This window comes from Sorghum bicolor, chromosome 4 (genome assembly GCF_000003195.3).
Source record: "Sorghum bicolor cultivar BTx623 chromosome 4, Sorghum_bicolor_NCBIv3, whole genome shotgun sequence".
In the NCBI taxonomy this organism is placed as follows: Eukaryota; Viridiplantae; Streptophyta; class Magnoliopsida; order Poales; family Poaceae; genus Sorghum; species Sorghum bicolor.
Window position 1 is genome coordinate 5,716,860 of NC_012873.2, and position 18,467 is coordinate 5,735,326.

Below are 18,467 nucleotides of genomic sequence, written 5' to 3' on the forward strand. Positions count from 1 at the left end.
AAATAATTTTTATAGAAATAGCTCTCCAGGTAATGATTTTGAGAGCAAGTTTTAAAAAGACTCTTGGAGATATTCTAATTAAAGCTTACCCAATAAGTGTTGTGAAACATTTGAATAGCAGTACACATTCTAGCCTTAAACTAGTTTTGACAATAAAACTAGATATTTGACAAACATTATTCAATCATGGAGCAACTAGGCTTAAAAGATTCGTCTCGTGATTTTACAGGTAAACTGTGCAATTAGTTATCTTTTTTATCTATATTTAATGTTACATGCATGTGCCGCAAGATTCGATGTGATGGAGAATCTTGTAAAGTTTTGAGTTTTTAAGTGTATCTAAACAAGGCCTAAGCTGATGAGCCTTTTAGCTAGTTTGTCGGCTATCTTGTTGGATTACCTTGAAATCTTGCAGTTGCATTTTGATTCAATGTATTTGAGCAAATTTCAGCAACCAAAGGCTTTGAATCTCCAGTGGGCTGGTTTTTGCAAAGGTTGGCAATCAGAAAGAAATGCGCAACAACTATGGGAAGCTCATCTAGTTAGTTTTCTTGGGTCCATCCAAATATGTTCAAGCACTCAATTATTACGGTAGTTTCATCAATCTTAAGATCTATCCAGGAGTATCCTGCTCAAGAAGAATTGAAGAAGGGAACAAAAAAACTCGACGATGAAGACGATGGAGAGTTTCACAGCATTTGCCGCAATCCAATGATCAGGGATACCTCTGTATATAGTTTGTCTGTCTTCCGGTTTAAATGTGTGGGATGTTTTGTTCCCTAACGATTAGGGACACATGTGCTACTCCACTATTTTTTGTCTACGTGCACAATCTATTTGAAATACTGGATGTTTTTCGTATGTTCTGATTTTTCTTTTGTGAAACTGAATTGATTGTGAAGTTCCTATGTTCCAATCATGCCTCAGTAGGTTTGAAACACATTATCAAATTTCTATTGAGCATAGGTTAAGGGGGAGTTTGGTTGGGGTTGTTAATGTTTAACAGGTACTGTAGCATTTTTGTTTTATTTCACAATTAGTGTCCAATCATAGATTAATTAGGCTCAAAAAATTCGTCTCACAAATTACTCTCTAGTTTCATAAATAGTCCACATTTAGTATTTCATGCATATGTCCAAACATTCGATGTGACGGAAGGTAAAGTTTACCACCCGTAATGAATCCCGAGGAATGTGTTGTCATGAGTGGGGACGTGAGTAACAAGCCATTTGCAATTTTGTAACAGATAAATATAAGAGGGATTAGACGGACCCACCTTGGTTCCCTGCAGCTAAACAGTGGTCAAACAGTAGAGCAGCAACAATAGATGTTTTTTTAAGAATTACACGATACAATATAGATACACTTACAACATAAACATATTCACTTCTATAAATATAAGTATGCAAATCCTAAATTTTGCCTCATTTTACATCACATAAATTGGACTGTGTTAGGTCGACCTGAAAGCCTTGCAGCATATAACATCACATAAATCGGGCTATATTTAGCAAGGCTTTGATATGGCCTTAATTTGTGGCAGGCTGGATTAGGCCCAGTTACGTTAGCCCATGGCCATCGCGAAAATCACAAATTGAGAAAAGAAAAAGGGTGTGAGTGGGTGTTATGTGACACGGCATCGGAAGGGGATAGCATCGTCATCGCAAAATGCAGGCGCTCCTACTCCCCGCGCGGGCCGCGCCGCCGGCGATGCTTCGGCAGCGTGCGGTTTCCGGGTCCGCTTGTGCGTCGCAGGTCTGCCGCACCCTACTCAGCGCCTCCGGTTGCCTCAGCTGTGGGGTCCACGGAAGCGCTCGACGGCACCTCACAGTGGCGGTGGCGGCGGCCTCGTCCTCATCCTCGCCCTCGTCGGGACCGCTCTACCCGACGCCTCCACCCACCGAGCAGGAGGTGGAGCGGGTCAAGCTCGAGCAGGTGCTTTGCTAGTTCCTTTTCTTCCTTTGGCTATTGGTTCGAAGCCCCTGGCCGTGCTCTGTGGGTGGAGTAGGGTTTAGTGTGATAGTTTGAGTGAGGAATTTCGTGCTCTGGTGCTCTCTGGCAACCTTGGTAAGATTTTGAGGCTCCTTCGATCAAGAAATGTAGTTACTGTGGACTATGCAGATGGTTTCTTGTTCGAGGAAATGCACTTGGGCAGGATTTGTTTTGCGGCACTGGGTGAGATGTGTGTTATGTCGCTTATTAGGAATTGTTACAGCAGGGAGAAGGAACGGAAACAAATTTGTGGGGAGCTATTTAAGGGTAGATCTTTGTTGGTAGTTGATAATTCTTGATTTTTCACTGTAGCATCAGCTTGTTGTCAGATGGTTGATAGGCATGATTACTCTTGTCCAATTCTAAAAGCATCAACGAAGGCTTGCTTGCAGTTTAGTTCCATGTGCTTATTAGGATTTCTTAGTTCATGCTTAGGCCCTTATTAATACAAGAGGCATGAAAAAAATAGTTTTAACTCATATACCATTTAATCGAGGTATACATTTTGTGGAAGTTCTAGTACAATGAGCTGGTCAATCTCCAGTCTTTTTTGTTTGAAATCATGTTGCTTATTTGCATGGTGTCATTGTTAAATCGATCATGCGTTCCTTGCTCATCTCTAATGGCCTCACACATGTACAGTGATTCTGAAATATCGGTTTTTCTCTATTTATTTTGTATTGGCTAAATGGACAGGTTATGAAGAGACTAGAGAAAACAGCAAGGTATTTCAAGAATTTGGGTAGCTTTGGGTTCTGGTCCCAGTTGGTGTGCACAATTGTTTCTGCTGGGATTTTGGCATTCTCTACAGTTGTAACGGGGAAGGTGACAGCACCCTTTACATTCTATGCAACTGCTGCTGGTATTGCTGCTGCTTTTATCTCAGTCTTCTGGTCATTTGGTTACATCCGTCTCTCTGAAAGGCTTAGAAGAACATCAAAAGAACCTGCTAAGGTACCCCCTTTTCTCTACTGTGCACTGATTTTACATTGTTAGCTGCAATAACAGAACTATTCACATGAAAGAAGTTTTCCCAAAAGTCTTCGTAGACCTCTTTCCAGTGAAAAATCTCTGCACCTCTTTCCCACTGGCTTTGGCTCATCATTTTTTTTTACCTGCGTACTGCCATTCCCTGTGCTACTGAGCGATATTTACTCCCTCCATTCCAAATTATAAGTAGTTTTGGTATTTCTAGATTCTAGATATATGTCTAAGTGCACAGCAAAAGTTATGAATCTAGAAAAGCCAAAACATCTTATAATTTGGAACAGAGGGAATATCAATTATCATAGACAACTTCTAGCTGCTTTTCAACATATGTATTGTATAGTTAACTTTGTTAGCAATCTTGGTTAAGTTAGAAATTAAACTGTTTTTTGTTTGCATAATTTCATTAAGATACATATGAAATTATCAATTAATTGCTTTTCAGGCTCCTCCACGCGCTGATGTTGTTAAGAGCCTGAAAAATGGCATTGTGCTTAATATTCTCGGGATGGGTGCCGCTGTTCTCGGCATGCAAGCTACTGTTGGTGCTTTGGTAGCAAAAGCTCTCACCACCTCTGCAGTACCCTATTATGCTGCTGCTCCTGGCCAAAGCCCTGTCTTGGCTTTAGATGTTTTCCTAGTTCAGGTACTCGATTGTTTACTCCTATTACCATTTGGCATGAATCATCCTCTCATCAAAATTTGCACATGTAACAAGTCAAACAGTTCAAATTCTCTTGTTTTCAGCATACTTAATCAGCCTTTCTTGGATAAAGTAGCTTAATCAGCCTTGGCCTTTGGTTTTGGAGTACTGCACTTAACTTCATTTTTACCTGAAAATAGTCCTTCTGTAGAGTTTACAAAGTGTTTGCTTAGTGAAATCACATGTCTCATAAAAAGCATTTTGTCACTTTCTTGAGATCATTTTTGTCCTGGTAGATTCTTGTAGTAGTAGAACAACTCGACATAGCACTGTAGGAGTACATTGGAAAGGCGCCATGACTTCTAGGAATAACATCAAAATCAATGCAGCCTGCGACCTGACAATGCAAATAATTGTAGGACACTCCAAGATTAGAATCGTGCAGACATTTGCTACTCTTACTCAAGATCATTAATCATAGTAGTACCTTGCAGTTGCAGGGGACAGAGTTGCAGTTGAAGCTGTAATCTGCTACTCTACTACGGTACTAGTGTGTGGGTGGGTGTGGGGGGGGGGGGGAGCAAAAAGAGAAAAATGTATGGTAGCTGTTCGTTTGTGCTGATCAATGATCATCGTAGTCTGTTACACATTAACGAGCCTTTAACATCAATGTACTATTGTACTACTTACTAACCTTTGTTATTTGTTAATCCTCACGTTTGAGTGAGCAGGCTTCAGCGAACACCATCCTGTCGCATTTCCTTGGGCTGGCGAGCACCCTGGAGCTGCTGCGCTCGGTGTCACTGCCTCCAGCGGAAGCTGCCCCGGCCCCTACCCCTGCACGGGCCTGAGCCATCATGGCCCGTGGCAGGTCAAGAAAGAACCCTCATCCCTTCGGCTCTACTAGACACTTGCTGTTCTTTGATTGTATGTACATCTTGCATCAATCTTACTGAAGCTTAGTGCTTACAGACACATCGCATGCCTTCCAGTTCAGCTGGAAACCAACATGTTCGCGTAATCCCCGCCGTGTGTGCGTGTGTGAGCTCTTGCATGAGCACTTGTATGTGCCGCATGTTTGCTGTTGCTGTGAGTGTTGTGACTACTGGCTCGCTCGTTCGTTCCTAATTATTGTACCCGCTTCTTCGCTGGTTTCAACACTCCCAAAAGTCTCAGGCTCTCATTCAGCAGTAGAACGGCGCGACGTATGCGAGTCCGAACAGTTTTTTCTGGTGGGCCTGGAGGATGACGAGCTCCACTGGGCATCGGCAGCTGGGTGCTGGGTGCTGGCCCCTCGTCGCTCCGGCGCGCACGGAGCGCCGCTCGTTATAGCCTCCGTGCCATGCCTGCCATAGTTATTAGGACCGGACCGGACCGGCGGTCCGACCAGTAAAAGACCGAACCAGAGACTATAACGGTTCGGTTCACTTCAAAGACCGCTTATGCAATTGGACCGCTAAAAACCGGACGAACCGGCCGGTTTCTTGTAGAACCGGCGAACCGGCCGGTTCCATTCAAACCGGAGCGGTTCAAAAAGACTGGCATGCGGAAGCGTGCTCTGGCTGCTAGCGTGCATGCAACTGCGCCTGGCCGCTGGGAAGGGTGGACCATGCAGGGCCCAATATCTACTGTTACTCTGCCACCCGGTGATTCACGATTGGATTGGAGATTTGGAGTGGAACATTTGCATGCATGCGTACTGGACTTTGGTCTTGGTGGGGCTGCAGCTAACGTCGATGCTTCCTTTTCATTTCAAAAAGAATAAACACTTTTTAATATGAGCTTTGAACTAATCAATAATATATTCATCTTAATTATTTCAACGAGCTTGCAATAGTGCAATCTATCTCATCTGAATGAATATTTAAATTAATATTCAACATCTAAGATTGTTTTTGTAACAATGAATATTTAAATTACTATTTGAGTTCTTTTTTCACCGACTTGTAAGTGCTCCGAATGTTCTTTTTTCATGTGTAATTTTTACCTATCTTGTAAAACAACTCTAGAGTTAGTTATATAGTTGTGTGTTTTATCATTTTATGTATGCATTGATTAAATATATGTTGCTAATTATTTGTTGTATATTATTAAATTACACCGGTTCAAAGTATTTGTGAGCGGTTCAATTCATCCGGTCCAAAATAATCGAACCGGCGGTTCAACCGGCTCTTAACGGTTGGACCAGTGAACCGAAGCTCTCACTAGTTCGATTTCCGGTCCGGTCCTCTAATAACTATGGTGCCTGCCGGCATCCCGGCACGAGAGGGCAGTTACGGCCAGCCAGCGCATGATGCACGCACATCCCGTCCCGTCTCGTCCTGGCCAGCGCCCCCCCCCCCCCCCCCCCCCCCCGCGTTCACCCCCGCTTGGCTCTTGTCCGCTTGCGGGGCGCTGGAATCCGCGACCTCGTGCGACCAGCCACGCACGCACGCACGCGCAACACATTGCGACGCCACGGCGGCGTGTTCACCGCTGCGTCTGCGTGTGCGGTGTTGCCGGTGGCTCGCCCTTATCCCCCCGATCGACAGTCGCCACCCACCGGACAGCCGTACGTATTCACTTTACTGCCTCGCGCGGCTTGTAGTGACAGTGTCAGACCGCGGCGCTGGGTGAGTGGTGATCACTCGCGGATGCCCGATCCACACGCGGAACCACCAACCAAAACCAACCGCCGCGGAGCCGAGCTACCATGAACCCTGGTGAACGCGACACGAGACGGCCGGCCGGCCCCAGGCAGAGCACCAAAATATCCCCGAATCCCAGACGACGGATGGAATGGATCGGCTGCGGTTGGGGATTGTGGGCATCGCCGCCACGTCCGTCGGGGTACGTACGTGGTGGTGGTACGGGCGCTCCGTACACGCCCCGGCCCGGGTCTGGACCGCGCGCGCGCATAAACAAAAGCCGCACGGCCGTTCGGTGCGCAGGCAGGCGCGGCCAGCAGGGATTCCCCGGCCGCGGGCCGTGCGCCGGTGCGTGGCAGCCGGCAAGCGGCGGCGTGGAGTGAATCTTGGACCTCTCTTTTGCCAGCCCGGCGGATGCCTGATAACACAAACAACAACGATTGGGCGGCGGGGCCACCACGCACGCAGTCAGGTCAGAGATCGGGAGGGAGGAAGTTGCAAGGAAGCTGCGCGTAACTGAAACGGGTGGGGAGGTTGGATGGTCTCGGTGATCTGGTCGCCGTGGAGGTGGATGGATCTGCTCCCCCCGCTCTATTCTATTGCTATGGCAATGCCAACAAGTTCGCAACGGGATCTCTCGGCCGCACCGCACCGCATCATTCATCCGCTCTGCAGGGTACAGTCCAGTACAGTACCCCCGCTCGGTGTCGGTGCGGTGGGAGGCCGTTAAAGCCGCGGCAGCCAGGCTGGCGGCTCTGCCTGCGTCGCCTCCCCCAGATCCACATCCATCCTATCCCCTGGGCCTTGTTTAGTTCCAAAATATTTTGCAAAATGGACACTGTAGCTTTTTCGTTTGTATTTGATAAATATTGTCCAATCATGGACTAACTAGGCTCAAAAGATTTGTCTCGTCAATTCCGACCAAACTGTGCAATTAGTTTTTATTTTTGTCTATATTTAGTACTTCATGCATGTGTCTAAAGATTCGATGTGACGGGGAATCTGAAAAATTTTGCAAAAATTTTTGGGAACTAAACAAGGCCCTGATCATTCATCATCATCCGCGATCGCTAGCCGATGCGGATGCAGCAGATGCGGCGTGCCTGCCGCCTCCTCTGACTTTCTTTCCGCTCCCCCCTTTTCCACCTCCCCTGCCCTGCTTTCATTGTGTGAGGCGTTCGAGGGGCCGTTCGTCGTCGTCGTCGTCGTCGTCGTCTTGCGCAACGTGCTGGGGCCGGCCGTTCATACGGGATACGATACGTGGAGCCGTCTCGCGTATCCACCCGGGGCCAGGGCCGGCCTGTCGACACGACAGCGTGTGGGTTTCCCAGTGCATTGGCGTGCGTTGGGGGTTCCAATCTGGGACTGGGACTGGACGCGATGGATCGATCGGCCGGTCCGTTTTGCTTCGCTGGGCCGCGCCGCGCGCTGCTCCCCGTGGAGGTGGTTGCTTCCTGAAGATGAGATGATGGACTGGGAGTCAATGCTCTGTAGTAGTACGGTGCATGCCGCCCCCATCACCTATCGGTCTCCGGCTCTCACTACCTCCTCCCGTTTTTTTTAGTTTGCAAAAATTTTCGTTTTTTTCCTACGGTAGCACTTTCGTTTTTATTTGAAAACATTGTCTAAACAAGGAGTAACTAGGCTCAAAAAATTATCTTACAAATTACAGGTAAACTATGCAATTAATTTTTATTTGCATCTATATTTAATGCTTCATGCATGCGACTAAAGATTCGATGTGACGGAGAATCTTGAAAATTTTTGCGAACTAAACAAGTCAATGACGCGTCGTAGTAGGTAGCAGCCACCAATCATTGACAGTGTGACCATGAGTAAACGGAGATGGCCACAGCGAAGTAGTAACAGTAACTACCATTCCTACTACCACATCACCCTAACCGGGAACGATCCAACAGCCGGTCCAGTCCGGTAAGAGCAAGTATTATAGTGGGCTATAAACTGGCTAAATGCTGAGGTGGAGGAGAGAAGAGAGGAGAGAGAGGAGAAGTGGGCTGTAAGCTTATAGCCAGCTTAGGCATAGGAACCAAGGAACTTTGTGAGAGAGACAAGTAGGCCATATATTAATAATGAATAGCTAACTATTGTATGGGTGGGCTGGGAGAAGGCTGTAAGAAACCTTACATCCCATCAAGTAGGTTGTATTATTAAACTTGCTCTAATAACCGGCCACGTTTCTTTCATTCACCAGCACTGGCAGTGGCAGTGCCAGCTCTTCCCGTCCGTACGGGTACGACCCCACCCACTCGTGGCGCGTCAGAGCTAGGCAGCGAGCGCAAACGCACACGCACACACACGGAGAGACACCTGGGCCGCGGGAGCTGAGCTGTGCCCATAACTGCCATGATCTCCCTCCACGAAATCGCGCCGGTTTTTATTGCCCCGCGCGCCCCACCCCACCCCACCCCACCCCCCGAGAGATTGCGCTCCAGCCTGGCCCTGGGACCCCACCACCCGCAAACCGCCGCGCCCCTTTCCCCTGTCGCCTTCCTCACCCCCTCTCTCTGTCCACCGCACGCGCCCCCCTCGCTGCCCCGCGGGACCGGCCGTCGCGTCGCCCCACCTGTCAGCGGCAGAGCCGGTCCGTCTCGGCACGGTCGCGGGAGCGGGGAGTCCCCCACCCAAAACCGTCGCGCACGGCGCACAGCGGTCGTACTGTCCGGCTTGTACACATGTAGTACGGGCGCCTCGCGGGGGGTGTTGGGGAGGGGCGGACGGGGACGGGCGCGACACGGGCGACTCATCAATTCGGCAGGGATGGGCGCGCGGGTCGGGTACACACCGTTGCCGCTCTTGCATGATTTGATTCCAGCTCCAAGGGGGATGGATGGATTGATGGGTTTTCGTTGGAGGGAACGAACATCCCCCCGGGCACCGGATAACCACGGCGGCACCACACCCCCTGCCGCTCTGCCTCACATCCTTTTATTTCTTTTTGCGTTATTTTCTGAAAACGCAACAGTCGTTCTACGAACCTTCCGGGTTCCAAAAAAAAAACCCTTCTAATAACGTTCTTCGGACGAAAATTACTGCTACACAGTGGAATGAAAGAACTCTAGGGCCTTGTTTAGTTCTCAAAATTTTTTGCAAAATTTTTTACATTTCTCGTCACATTAAATCTTACGGTAAATACATTAACACTAAATATAAATTAAAAAAATAACTAATTATATAGTTTACCTGGTAATTTATGAGATGATTCTTTTAAACCTAGTTAGTGTATGATTGAACAATATTGTCAAATACAAATAAAAGTACTACTTCCTAATTTGCAAAAGTTTTTGGAAGTAAACAAGGCCTAGTGAGTTAGCAAAACGTGCCGTCTCACCATTGAAATGTAAATATGAGGATTTTGTTTCTAAACCATATGTAACCGTTCATGTGGAGTACTAGTGGCCAATATGTTTGGACGCTTGCGAACAAGCCGGATCGGCACAAGATCTTTGAAATTCATATTTGCTTATATGCCCCCATTTTCGGTGGTCAGTTTTAACGTTCTGCTTCCAGGGTTTGACGGTACGGAACCACGGAAACAAACCAACAATTCAAAATTCAAAACCGTCCGAGGGACCCCATGATTAACAGCCAAACGGCCTCGGTCCCGCTTCCCACCGGCACGTGGGGCCCAGGCGATGCCGACCCCACCTGCCATCCAGACGGGCGGAAACGACGCGAGAGCCCCAAGCATGAGGTGGCACCTCGCCAGCTGTACCCCGGTGACGAGCCACCGGCCGCTCCCGGTCACCCTCCCCCGTCTCTCTCTTTCTCTCCGCGCTATATAACGCCCCGCCTCGCCTTCCCCTTCCTCCAGCCACCGATCGAGACGTCCCAATCGAGCCGAGCTAATCGGAATCTCATCTCATCTCACACCGCCATTGCCAGTGCCATTGCCATCGGCGGCACCAGCAGCAGCAGCAACAGCAGGCCAATCCATCCGGTGCCGTGTTCGTGTGTGTCCGGCAGCCAACAATATGGGAGTGGAGTCGTCGGAGTGCGACAGGATAAAGGGGCCGTGGAGCCCCGAGGAGGACGAGGCGCTGCGGCGGCTCGTGGAGCGCCACGGCGCGCGGAACTGGACGGCGATCGGGCGAGGGATCCCGGGCCGGTCGGGGAAGTCGTGCCGGCTCCGGTGGTGCAACCAGCTGTCCCCGCAGGTGGAGCGCCGCCCCTTCACGCCCGAGGAGGACGCCGCGATCCTGGCCGCGCACGCGCGCCTGGGAAACCGCTGGGCCGCGATCGCGCGCCTCCTTCCCGGCCGCACCGACAACGCCGTCAAGAACCATTGGAACTCGTCGCTCAAGCGGAAGCTCGCCACCGCCACCTCCAGCGGCGGGGCGGATATCGGCGACCCCGAGGAGCGGCCGTGCAAGCGCGCGAGCCCTGCTGGCCCCGGGAGCCCGACGGCGTCGGATCGCAGCGACCTCAGCCACGGCTGCGGCGGCGCCGCGCAGGTGTTCCGCCCCGTCCCGCGCGCCGGCGGCTTCGACGCCATCAGCTGCACCGCCGACGTGCGCCCTCCTCCGCCCCCGCCAGCAGCAGCAGCAGAAGACTACGAGGACCCGCTCACCTCGCTCTCGCTTTCGCTGCCGGGGCTGGACCACCAGTCGGCGTCGTCGGGGTTCCACCACGACAGCGCGCGGAGCCACTTCCAGGAGCTGTCCCCCTCGCGCTCCCCGTCGCCGCAGTCTACTCCTCCACCCGCCGCCCTTCTTTCGCCGCCGGCGGCGGCGGCTCCCTCTCAGTCGTCGTCGTCGTCGTCGTCGTACCCGTTCAGCGGCGAGCTGGTGGCCGCGATGCAGGAGATGATCCGTGCCGAGGTGCGCAAGTACATGTCCGGCGCGGGCCTACGCGCCGGCTGCGGTCCCGGCGCCGTCGGCGAGGCGGGCATGCCGCAGCTGGTGGAGGGCGTCATGCGCGCCGCCGCGGAGCGCGTCGGCGTCGTCACACGGCCGTAGAAGAAGAAAATCCCAAACCAAACCAAACCAAATCAGATCGAATCAATGCGAAGCATTGTGTTAATTAAGATCCCGTCCGTCCTGTGTAGCAGCAACTACGTAGACTACTACTACTACAACTGCTAGTCGTTCTTGTATGGACCCTTCTTGTATTTAGGAAGAGAAGCACGCGTTGTTTATTCGTCGCCGGCGGGTGCCGCTCTGAATTCAGAAAGAAACAGAGCGGCGGCGGCGGCGAAAGCCGGAAGCGGAAACGGAGGTTGGCAAATAATCATCGAGCCTGCCATTTCTATACTCGGGCCTTGTTTAGTTCACCTTGAAAACCAAAAAATTTTTAAGATTTCCGTCACATCGAATCTTATGACATATGCATGAAACATTAAATATAGACGAAAACAAAAACTAATTACACAGTTTAGCTGTAAATCACGAGATAAATTTTTTAATCCTAGTTAATCCATGATTAGATAATATTTGTCACAAACCAACGAAAATGCTACAGTACCGAAAACTTTTCGCTTTTCGAAACTAAACAAGGCCTCGGATGTGGTTTGCTCAGAAAAGGGGAGATGTGATTGCGCTGATCCGCCCGATGATCTGGTCCGATTTGGAACGTCGCTTCCGCTGTTCCAGTTTCCACTTTGCTGTACCACGCGAGTCACGAGCGCGAGCGCAACCCAACAAAATGGCGGATCAGATCAGAGCAGAGCAGAGCAGAGCCCCCGGGATACAGAACGGCAGCTCCTCCGCGTCGCTTCCCTTCACATCAGCAGCTCTGTCAAAGCGCCTTTCGTTGATCTAATTGGATCATGCGATGATTGAACTTGAAAAAGAAATCGATAAATAAATTATTGCGTTGCAAACAGGCGAAACGTGTGTCTGTGAGCGGTTGCATCGTGTACTGCTAGTGCTACTGGAGCTACAAGCCGTTGAACCGAGTGTACTACAAGAGAGGTCATCAGCAGAGTCGAGTCATGAACTGGCTTATACTAGAGACTACAATCATCAAGTGAGTGCAGGACGGGGGGCAGTGAGAGTGATCGATCGATCACTGGTAGCAGCAGCCAACAAACACGAGACGGCGGCAGCAAATGTGAAAGGCAACAGAGGACGGACGCCAGCGGTGGTGGCAGCCAGCTGTTGTTGGTGGCCGGACTGTGCACCTTATCACCCTTGCGCAGAACAGTAAAGATGGGCCTGACTTGCGAAGGATGGATGGGTGGCGCGCGCGTGCACTGTGCATGCCCACGAGCGGCGAGCCACCCGGCTGCAAAGCGCTCTGCACAACCAGGGCAGTAGGGCACGCACGGGCGCACGGCGGCGGTGACCGGTGAGCCGATGACACGATGAGCCTTTTGGCAAGTCTGTTGTTGTCTGTCTTCCGGAGGCCGCAGGACCGAGTTGGAACATGGGCCTGATTCGATTACACTGGGCTTCGAAACTGGGACCAAACTTTTGTTCGACCGAGGCCCAGTACGGAGTGTCGGAATCGTGCACAAAGGTGGTGGTAGTAGTAGGCCTAGTCTACTTCCATCGGCGGTCCAGCCCAGTGTAGGAGATGCAGCAACATTTGGGCATACGTCTGAAAAAGGTTAGCCCAGTGTAGGAGACGCAGCACCAGAAACATTTGGGTAAACTGCAAATCCAGAATGCTGGTGACACTGACACCACACCATATCGTGGCGTACTCCGAGTATAACACGTACTACTACAACATATAGTTATTCAGTCTGATGCCATTTAAACAGACCATCCTTCAACTCATCTGAAAGCCCAGAACCAGAACAGAACACGGCAAGAACGCACAAAGCCCACAATTACTAAAGGAAGCAGAAGCGCAGGCAGCCTCGAGCCCCGAACGAACGTTGCACGCCGTCAGTTGCTCGGCGCATCAGCGGCATCCTCCTCGACGTTGCTGCCGGCGACGTCGACGACGAAGCGGTAGCGGACGTCGTTGCGCTCGAGCCGCTCCAGCGCCTCGTTCACGTACCCCATCTTGACCACCTCGATCTGGGAGGTGAGCCCCTTGTCGACGCAGAACTGGAGCACCTCGGCGGTCTCGTCGATGCTGCCGATGAAGCTCCCCGTGATGGCCTTCCGCCCCAGCATCACCATCGGGGACACGAAGCTGAGGGGCTCGCCGATGACGCCCAGCAGCACGTGCTTGCCGTCCAGCCTCAGCAGCGACAGGTAGGGCTCCAGCGGGTGGTGCACGGGCACCGTGTCGATGATGTAGTCCAGCGAGTCGGCGGCCGCCGCCATGGCCGCCGCGTCCGTGCTCACCAGGTACGCGTCCGCGCCCAGGTGGTCCATCGCCTCCGCGCGCTTCTTGGACGACGAGCTGATCACCGTCACGTGGTGGCCCATGGCCTTCGCCACCTTCACGCCCATGTGGCCCACGCCGCCCAGGCCCACGATGCCACCGCGGAGGCCCGGGGCCGTCAGCCCAAAGGCCTTTAGCGGGCTGTACACCGTTACGCCCGCGCACAGCAGCGGCGCCGCTTGCTCCGGCGCCAGACCCGCCGGGATCTTCACCACAAACCTGAAACAAAATGCATTAATTATCAACAAGCAATCGCTATCTCAAAGAGTTGTTGGATAGTATTTAACTAGCACCAAATAAAATAGCTTCAGGAGTTACTGTTCTATCATAATTCACACATATATCCCATTTTTTTTTTAAAAAAAAACAAGCAATCGCTATCTCAAAGAGTTGTTGGATTAGGTAGTGTGATTTGCCCACTGACTGAAAAAGACAGTACACTAAAGTCGCAGGCAAGTTTGGAATCAAACGATGGAGAAAGTTATCCCCATTTCTCCCAACAACCAGTGATGGTTTGGATGACCAATCTTCAGACATGAGTAGTGAGTAGTAGGTGAGGATTCGGCTTCTGTGGTTATGGTTCAACTTGACAAAGATGAGCCAGTAAAGCACACCACGTCGTACTTTTCACATCACACTCTTGCCTGGTCACCACAAGGCATCCATACGCTGACTTGCAGCTGGACGATGATGGACTCTCTCAATGATAAATTTTTTCCCATACCCATATACTCTCCCCTCCACCTTTTCTAGAAGGATTGGACATCACCATCCACTTCCACAAAAGTTCAAACTGAAGCTCAACTATTTCTTGCTTAGTTCAGACTTCAGACCAACTTTTTTTAAAAAAAAAAAACAAGAAATTATCTCTAGCTAGAACACTGCAGGCAAGATAACGCTGAATGAACCTGATGATTAGTTTTCAGTTTCAAGAAACTCACTTCTGGTCGACGACCATGGTGGAGGCGAAGCCGCCCTGCGTGGGCCGGCCGTCAGTGTAGACATCGTTGTAGGACCAGATCTTCTTGTTGCAGTACTGCTCAACGTTGGCCTTGCAGGGGCTGCACTCGCGGCAGCACCCGACGATCACCCCGACGCCTACCACGTCGCCGACGCCGTACTTGCTCACCTCGGGCCCGACCTCCACCACCTCACCGACCACCTCGTGCCTGCAAAAGTTTCAGACACACGACATTAGCAAAAACCAACCCATGATAGCTAGTGTGCACATTATCAGTTCGCAGTAGTGGAGTGGTTGTGCTGTCAGGAAAAGTTTATGTTTATTTAATTTTTTTCCCCCTCGCAAACATGTCAGAAAAAAGGTATATAGGCCGGCCGGTGGGGTTTGCTTTACTACTCATTTCTGCAGCTCTTTAGCTATCATGAAAAGAACATCTTAGACGCAACAAACTCTTGTGCTTCAAATAATTTGGTAAACTGATGGAATGACAGTAATTGGCAACCAACTACGTAACAAAGAGTTTTAGTGTGGTATGTGCCACCTGTAAATCTAAGAATAGCTACGGACTGAGATGCTGACGTTTGTAGTTACCAAATGTGCACTGACCTATCTACCAGTCTATGCAGGTCAATCAGATAGATATACCTAAATTTGTCTGCATGTGTAGTTTTCTCATCAAAATGCGGAAACGGCATGTCGCTATATATGTGTCCTATTCATTTATACTTTTCAGACAGTTTGAATAATAGAACACTGGAAAATTCAGTTTATCGTAAACCATATACAGAGTATTACTCGATCCCAAAGGTGCTGAAAAATAAAATCGCTAGCTAGGGGGTTTGTTTGTGCTCACCCAGGGACCATAGGGTACTTTGAAGCCCCGAGGTGGTTCTTGGCCTGGTGGATGTCCGTGTGGCAGATTCCACAGTAGAGCACCTTCACCACCACATCTTCAGGGCCTGTGTTCCTGTTTTTGTTGTTGTCACCCACAGCACATCCCATATAAAAAGAGACCAGTGTTAATTAGTTTATTCTTGCAGAAGGACCAGCAGCATATAGAAATATGCAAGAACCGCCACAGTTAGCTAGATAGTATCATCGTACACTAGTAGTTGATGACATGAGAAAGCAGTGCAAGAGTCTTCTCTCGAAGCAATAATAAAAGTATATGCAGGCGATGGATGGATGCTTTCAAATTACTGCACCACATAACCTAGTGACCACTACTACTATTAAGACTACTACTACTTAATGAACCGAAAGCCAAGGGTTTATGTAGTGCTGTTCAATTTCCTCCAGCCTGATCGGAATAATCAACAGTATCGATCACTTATATATGAGTAAACAAACCCATGGCTGTTCAATTTCCTCCAGCCTGATCGGAATAATATCACTTATAAAGGCTGTTTAGTTCCAAAAATTTTCTATTTTTTCAAAATTTTCCGTCATATCAAATCTTTGGACACATACATGGAGCATTAAATATAGATTAAAAAATAACTAATTGCACAGGTTGCATTTAATTTGCGAGACGAATCTTTTGAGCCTAGCTAGTCTTTAATGGGATAATAATTGTCAAATACAAATTAAACAAAAGTGCTATAATAGCCAAACCCAAATTTTTTCGCCAACTAGTTCTTGTTTAGTTTACCCCAAAATCCAAAAAACTTTTTAAGATTCTTCATCACATCGAATCTTACGCCACATAATGAAGTATTAAATATAAACAAAAATAATAACTAATGGTACAGTTTAACTGTCATTTGCTAGATGAATTCTTTGAGCTTAGTTAATCCATGATTAACAATAATTATCAAATACAAACAAAATGCTACAATAACCAAACAAAAAAAATTTAAGAATTATGGTGTGCGCGCGCCAGGCCAGTGTTGCAAACAGCTACCAGGTGGTAGGTAGCTGTAGGTACGGTGTCATCACCCGTATCCATATTTTAGGTTTGCTGGTATTGTACCTGCCAGTACGACAAGCTACTCCACACAACACGTTGGCTACTGGGTCTGTACGAAACGTCGTCAAACTCACGTGCAGTGCAGGTGCAGGGCACAAATATTAATATTGAAGCAAAATATATCCTCAACCGTGGCATCCATACATGCATGTGCGGCGGCACTAGAGTTGGACCTGGAGTTGAAGACCTATCATGCGCATGCTGCCGCGCGCATGCGCATGCATGCGTTTGTTGTGGAGTAGTGCTCCTACTAAGGTGTACTAGTATACTACAGTATGTGTGAGGAAAAAGATACGACCACAGCATATAACATAAGGAACATCTTACAGAAATCAAGAGAAGGAATACTCGGTAAATGATAACCGTAAACGTATCAGTTATAGTATATGGATCAGAATATGCATACGTATAGCATCCTTCCCAAATTAAAACCTGCCGGCGATTAGATACGTGCACCGGCCTAATCGTGGAAGTGGATCGGAAATATATCCTGTTTTTTTTTTTAAAAAAAAAATCATCACAATCATGACTCAGATTTTACTGTTCTTCCTGTTCCTGGTCGATCTCGGACAATCACTGAAGAAGGCGCCGCACAAGCCAAACCGTCCCTCATCCTCTCCTGGATCTATTTTCGTGTTTGCACAAGGAGCAGGAGACACAGTCGGACGGACATGAAGGGGGAGGGGACTAGGGGTAGGAAAAGTGAGAAGACGAACACGAGCGATCTAGAGTGGCGGCGGCGGCGGCGGAGCGGCGTACCTGAGGGTGTAGGTGTAGGGGGAGAGGTGTCCGGTGGCGTCCCTGGCGGCCCAGCCGACCACCTTCCTCTCGGACGCCAGGCTCCCCATTCTCCTCTTGGACTGGGACTGGCCGCGGTCGAACGCTACGGGCGTCGGGGAACACGACGACGGAGCCGGCGGCGGCCTGGAGAGGCCGAGAGGGTGGGCGATGGAGACGGACGAGCCCGGCTCAGCCTTCGGGAAAGAAAGCCGCGCGACAACTAGTGCGCCTGTCTTTTTGGTAGGAAAAAAATGCGTGAGCGGAGTGCGCGCTATATAGGGGCAGTCGGAGAGCCGAGCTCGATCGGCGCTGTGCAAAAGTGGCAGTCCGGCAACCGGCAGGCCACCTGCCAGCAGGATCTTCTGCGGTGGCTACTGGAGAAAAATTATAAATGGTCCAACAACCGTGATCCCACTGGCAAGTGGCAAATCGTACACAGCCCCCCGGATGATAGGTCAGCATGAGCGTGGCTCCATATGTAGGTCAGCCAAGAAAACACCGCAGCTCCAAGCTCTGTATGTACTGACAAATTGGACAAATCATTTGGAGCTACATGTTTGCAATGTACGTAGGAATTTTTTGTAGGGTTTGCAAAGGAATTTCATAGAATTTTCGTTTAATTTCACAGGAATAAGGTAGGGAAAGAAAATAAAAGGAAAAATCTCATGTTCTAAACATGATGTTAATAGTCTGTAGAAATAGATGAATACTCTCTCGCGTGTTGCGGCGGATTTGCATTGCTCACCACTATATAGAGGAAAGAAAGAAAACAAAATAAAAACTATTTCTAATAAGATGAAATCAAGTTTCATGAAATATTTAAAGGTATTCCATAGTATATACGATGGACCGTGACATCATTTTCTTAGATAATTTGATGGGAACGATGTACATAATCCTGAAGATTTAATAGTGCTACTTGACATGAGTTAAGGAAAACCAAACTAAATCTTTAATATTGCAGACCTGGGCGTATCAGTTGCCATTGTAGAATCTTCATGTTAAGCATGGCTGCTGCTACTAAGCTATTGGTGATTCGTAATTTCATTGGAATAAGTTTGATAACAAGGAGAGTGTGCCTGCTGCTTATATGGGTTTCATCAGTGATGTTCTTTCAAGAAATTATTGAATTCAAACATGTCTGCAAGACTGAAACTATTCGTTCCGCACTAAATAAAAGAAAGGAAATGTAAAAAAAAATATTTGAGT

At 49.1% G+C, this 18,467-nt stretch overlaps 3 protein-coding genes across 3 annotated transcripts; 2 read left to right on the forward strand and 1 right to left on the reverse strand.

Annotated features, from left to right (window-relative positions):
* LOC8079428 (protein TIC 21, chloroplastic) lies at positions 1,619–4,782 on the forward strand. Its single transcript, XM_002451646.2, has 4 exons — positions 1,619–1,935; positions 2,689–2,946; positions 3,425–3,625; positions 4,354–4,782. Exons 1-4 carry the CDS (start codon positions 1,669–1,671, stop codon positions 4,471–4,473), a joined length of 846 nt encoding a protein of 281 aa, XP_002451691.1. The 5' UTR covers positions 1,619–1,668; the 3' UTR covers positions 4,474–4,782.
* Positions 10,061–11,574, forward strand: LOC8077654 (transcription factor MYB44). Its single transcript, XM_002451647.2, has one exon. The coding sequence runs from the start codon at positions 10,242–10,244 to the stop codon at positions 11,223–11,225; it is 984 nt and encodes a 327-aa protein (XP_002451692.1). The 5' UTR covers positions 10,061–10,241; the 3' UTR covers positions 11,226–11,574.
* LOC110434683 (probable cinnamyl alcohol dehydrogenase) lies at positions 12,842–17,517 on the reverse strand. The gene is made up of 4 exons (XM_021459286.1): positions 17,238–17,517; positions 15,363–15,476; positions 14,490–14,717; positions 12,842–13,767 (listed from the first exon to the last, which is right to left on the reverse strand). The coding sequence occupies exons 1-4, from the start codon at positions 17,324–17,326 to the stop codon at positions 13,101–13,103; spliced, it is 1,098 nt and encodes a 365-aa protein (XP_021314961.1). The 5' UTR covers positions 17,327–17,517; the 3' UTR covers positions 12,842–13,100.